Here is a 5,000-nt window from a genome sequence, read left to right as displayed (position 1 = left end):
GAGAGAGCGAGAAGAAGAAGAAGAAGAAGAAGAAGAAGAAGAAGAAGAAGAAGAAGAAGAAGAAGAAGAAGAAGAAGAAGAAGGATCAATTGAGTCAAGGGAGTAAAGGACGAACGAAAAGCACAATAAGCACGAAAGCGGAACAATGTGCTCAGGGGTGGGTGGAGAGGTAAGGGCTGAGAGACTAAACAAAGGAGGTGAAGAAACAAGGGAGTGTTTCACTTCAGAGAAGACGGATGAGGGAGGAGCAGGATGAGGACAGAAGAAGAAGAAGAAGAAGAAGAAGAAGAAGAAGAAGAAGAAGAAGAAGAAGAAGAATGATGATGTGAATGAAGACATTGATGAGAAATAAGCACAGTCATAAAGAAATAACGAAAAGAAAGAAATAATGAAAAAAAAGCATGAGAATGTATAGAAAGACAGACAATCCTTAGCAGACAGCAGACAGAGGGAGGTGAGCATGACAGTCCTATCAGGCAACCCATCATTCTGTGCTGCTCTCCTCCAGGGGCCTGTGTGTGCCCCTCTGTCTATCTATGTGTGAGGGAGGGAATGAGTGAGAGTCTATGATACATAGATAGATTTCGAGAGAGGAAGGGAGGGAGGGAGAGAGAGAAAGAGAGAGAGAGAGAGAGAGAGAGAGAGAGAGAGAGAGAGAGAGAGAGAGAGAGAGAGAGAGAGAGAGAGAGAGAGAGAGAGAGAGAGAGAGAGAGAGAGAAGCAAAAACCACACGAGTGTTTTGTCTCCTGGGGGAGGAGAGAGAAGAGACAGCAGGTTTACAGAGCCACTCCAACTCCCCCGTCCCCACCCCGCAGCACGCTCATTAAACACACTAGGCAGCCACTGACCGGCAGGGCCGGGCAAAGACAAACAAATATCACAGGATATTAACCACGACCTGGATGGGTCCCACTCCGCCCCACCACACCCCACCCAGCACCACACACTGACTTTGACTGGAGGGCGGGCCTGGATGATGGGCCGCGATGAGTCGTAATGGAGACTGAGGACAGGGAGAGAGGGAGGGAGAGAGAGAGAGGGAGAAAAGGGATGGGAGGAAGGGAGGGAAAGAGAGAAGAGGAGGCTAATATATACTAGAGAACTGATGGAGTTTAGTATAGGGCCTGGATGATGGACCGATGAGCAGTAATCGAGAGGCGTTAGGGACAGAAATAGAGAGAGAAAGGGGGTGGGAGGAAGGGAGGGAGAGAGAAGGGTAAATAGAGAAGGGGGGGGGAAGAGTGGAATGTATTCAGGGACGCTGCTAAGGTTTTGGAGGCCCTAAGCATGGTCAGGAGGCCCCCCTCATAATTATACTAAATGATAAGAAGAATAATCTACTAACTAATGAATATATGTTTTGTAATGCAATTCATTTTTTCCTTCCGTTGTTTTAGTCTCCAATTAAGATGCACGAATTTGGGGGGCAAAGTGGTAAGCGCCCCAAGCCCTGGCTGGTACCCTAAGCACTCTGTATACTCTGCTTATGTCTAGTGGCAGCCCTGAGTGTAACCATGAACTGACCAAGTTTAGGAGGGCCTGGGTGATGTGGGAGGTGTAGTAATGGAGACAGAGGAGAGAGAGAGAGAGAGAGAGAGAGAGAGAGAGAGAGAGAGAGAGAGAGAGAGAGAGAGAGAGAGAGAGAGAGAGAGAGAGAGAGAGACAGAGAGAGAGACAGAGACAGAGACAGAGACAGAGACAGAGAGAGACAGAGAGAGAGAGGAGAGGAGGGGGGGGTGAAAGGGAGGTGAAGGAAATATATAGAGTGATAAAGAGTGGAGTGGAACCATGAACTGACTGAGGTGCTGTTTCCACGTAGCTGGATATTTTTTTATGTGGGTATTTTTTTCTCCTGGTTGCATTGGTTTTGCATTGGTTTTGGCCTTCCGTTTCCACGTAGCAGATATTTAAAATCCAGGTATAAAAAGCAGGAGAAAAAAATATCCTCTTTAGGGGGCTGAAACGCATTTGTTACAATGGAGGATTTATTTTTTATCCACATGTTGCGTTTACACCTAAACAGGAGAAAAAAATACCCTGCTAAAAAAATATCCTGCTACGTGGAAACAGCACCTGAGTTTGGAAGGGCCTATGATGGGGGGAGGAGTCGCAACAGAGTAGGCTGTAGGGACAGAAGGAGGGAGAGAGAGGCAACCACAAAGTTGCCGACACCGAGTTAAGATAGAGGCAGATAAGTCAGCAGTGATAGAAGGAGTGAGGGAGAGAAGGAGGAAGGCAAAGAGAGTGGAAGAACGTGTGGGGAGATTAACCGTAAACTTGCTGAGTTAAGGCAGGCCCGCGAGATAAAGAATGATAGAGGGAGGAGAGGATGAAGGGAAAATAAGGAGTGGAAAGAGAGAATGAGCAGGATAAGGATGAGATAGGAAACGAGGAGGGAATGAGAAGGGATAGAAATGCCGAGTGACTAACCATCAAAATGGATGGCACTGGATTTCGTATGGCAGTGTGTAGAGGCAGGGGGTGATATGCAGGATGGGAAGGAGAAGAAAAAAATAGGAAGAGCAGGAAGAAAAAAGAAAAAAAAAAGGAGGGAAGATGAATCACAAGCTGTCCGGCACTGACTTGAGATGAAAAGGAAAAGATGTGGAGATGGGTAGTGATAGAGAGATAAAAAAGGGAGAGGAAAAGAGACAGAGACAAGGAAGAAGAAGAAGAAGAAGAAGAAGAAGAAGAAGAAGAAGAAGAAGAAGAAGAAGAAGAAGAAAAAGAAAGAAAGGCAGACGAACCAGGGCAATAGAGCATCCTTGCGGACCCCCTGCTCTGTTCTTTGCAACTTCTAACATTCCAACATGACTGTCTGCCACACACACCAGCGTAGAGCAGAGCAGAGCAGAGGCCAGCCCCAGGAAGAGGAAGCTATAAATTTGATGTGCCTGTGCGACGCGTGCACACACACACACGCACACACACACACACACACACACACACACACACACACACACACACACACACACACACACACACACACACACACACACACACACACACATGTACGCACACATGTATGTGCACACACACACAGGCACATACACACAGGCACATACACGCGCACACAAGTGGGCACACACACACACACACACAAACACACACACAAACACGCACACACACACACTGACACACACACATTCATTTGCATGCATATGCACATGCACAGCCACAAACACACACACGCACACACACACGCATACACACACGCATGCACACACGCACACACACACACACACACACACACACACACACACACACACACACACACACACACACACACACACACACACACACACACACACACACACACACACACACACACACACACACACACAGATATACAGATGGACACACACACCTGCATATGAGGTACAAATGGTATATGCCTAGGAGGCCCCTCTTGGCCAGTCTTTGCTGGCGCACAATAACGCACGCACACACACACACACACACACACACACACACACACACACACACACACACACACACACACACACACACACACACACACACACACACACACACACACACACACACACACACACACACACACACACGCACACACACGCACACAAGCACACACATAGCCTACCGCATTCTTTGATGTTGCAGTACTCCCAGGGCACATTGGGGTCTGTTGTGTAGCACCAGGGCTTGTGGCGTCCGTTGGGGTTTCTGCAGTAGTTGTCCTTCAGGCCTTTATCTGGGGAGCTGCCATTGAAAATCAACCAGAAAATCATTGAAGTCAACATCACACACCAGCACACACATACACAGCACAGAGGGCGCATTCACTTTGTCACACATTGCAACGCTGTGCTTTACACATGATCCTAAACTACTGCAGTAAGCATGTCTCACTTTTTTCTTTCTTTCTTTCTTTCTTTCTTTCTTTCTTTCTTTCTTTCTTTCTTTCTTTCTTTCTTTCTTTCTTCCTTCCTTTCTTTCTTTCTTTCTCTCTCTTTCTCACTCTCTATATATATGTGTGTGTGTGTGTGTGTGTGTGTGTGTGTGTGTGTGTGTGTGTGTGTGTGTGTGTGTGTGTGTGTGTGTGTGTGTGTGTGTGTGTGTGTGTGTGTGTGTGTGTGTGTTAAGTTGTATATCTCTGTTTATTTGCTGTGTGGTATGTGTGTACCGGTGGGTGTGATGATCTGTATGTGTGTTTTGTGTGTTTTTGTGTTCTGTATGTGTCTGATATCTGAATGTGTGTGTGTGTGTGTGTGTGTGTGTGTGTGTGTGTGTGTGTGTGTGTGTGTGTGTGTGTGTGTGTGTGTGTGTGTGTGTGTGTGTGTGTGTGTGTGTGTGTGTGTGTGTGTGTGTGAGTGCGTGCATGCATGCATGTGTGTGTATGTGTGTGTGTGTGTGACTACATGTGCAGCACACTGTTAATGTGTGGGTACGTGATCTCCAAATAGGCAGCACATTGTAGATGCATCTTTGCCATCCAGTGCAGGGAGGTGGTCCACGATAACAATGGTGGGGCCGTTGCGTAAAGCCGAGAGGAACATATGATTCACATTGGTGCCCAATAGGTGGTACGATTATGCGGACAGAGTTTGTAACGGAGCCCCTGGGCTCTCCGCTGGCCCACACGGCAATCACTCACGTCTTTCCGCACATGCAATCACACGTTCAAACAAAAAGAGGCAGAAAAAAAAGGAGAAAAAAGGCCCCAAACAAGCTCTCGATCGTCCACCATGTGAATGAGCGAGAAAAAAAGGGCCTTTCAAATAACACACACATGCACGTATTGCCTGACAGACATGTTTTACTGGTGTCTAAAATATTAACACCATTTCCATCGGAGTTGACGCACAGGCGGCGCCACCACGATGATTGACTGTTTGATAAACACTTTCATGAGAAATGACCGGATCTCCCTGGGGAGAAAAAGGGGGGTGGGGTTGGGTTGGGGCACCTTTCCATGAAATAGTAAAAACTTTGGACGCTGCCTGCCTGCACCCCTGCCTTCTGATAGAAATACATCTCGA

The 5,000-nt window shown here is 47.2% G+C and overlaps 1 protein-coding gene across 1 annotated transcript in view; it reads right to left on the bottom strand.

Moving 5' to 3' along the window:
* hgfb (hepatocyte growth factor b) overlaps window positions 1–5,000 on the bottom strand; it is a 41,499-nt gene that overhangs the window by 18,557 nt on the left and 17,942 nt on the right. Inside the window, exon 7 of the mRNA XM_063197293.1 lies at window positions 3,602–3,720. Within this exon, the coding sequence (XP_063053363.1) occupies window positions 3,602–3,720 (119 nt within the window). The remainder of the gene's footprint in view (window positions 1–3,601; window positions 3,721–5,000) is intronic.

The sequence above is a fragment of the Engraulis encrasicolus genome, chromosome 4 (genome assembly GCF_034702125.1).
Source record: "Engraulis encrasicolus isolate BLACKSEA-1 chromosome 4, IST_EnEncr_1.0, whole genome shotgun sequence".
NCBI lineage: Eukaryota > Metazoa > Chordata > Actinopteri > Clupeiformes > Engraulidae > Engraulis > Engraulis encrasicolus.
The sequence above is the reverse complement of the archived record's forward strand: the minus strand, read 5'-3'. Positions and strand labels throughout refer to the sequence as shown.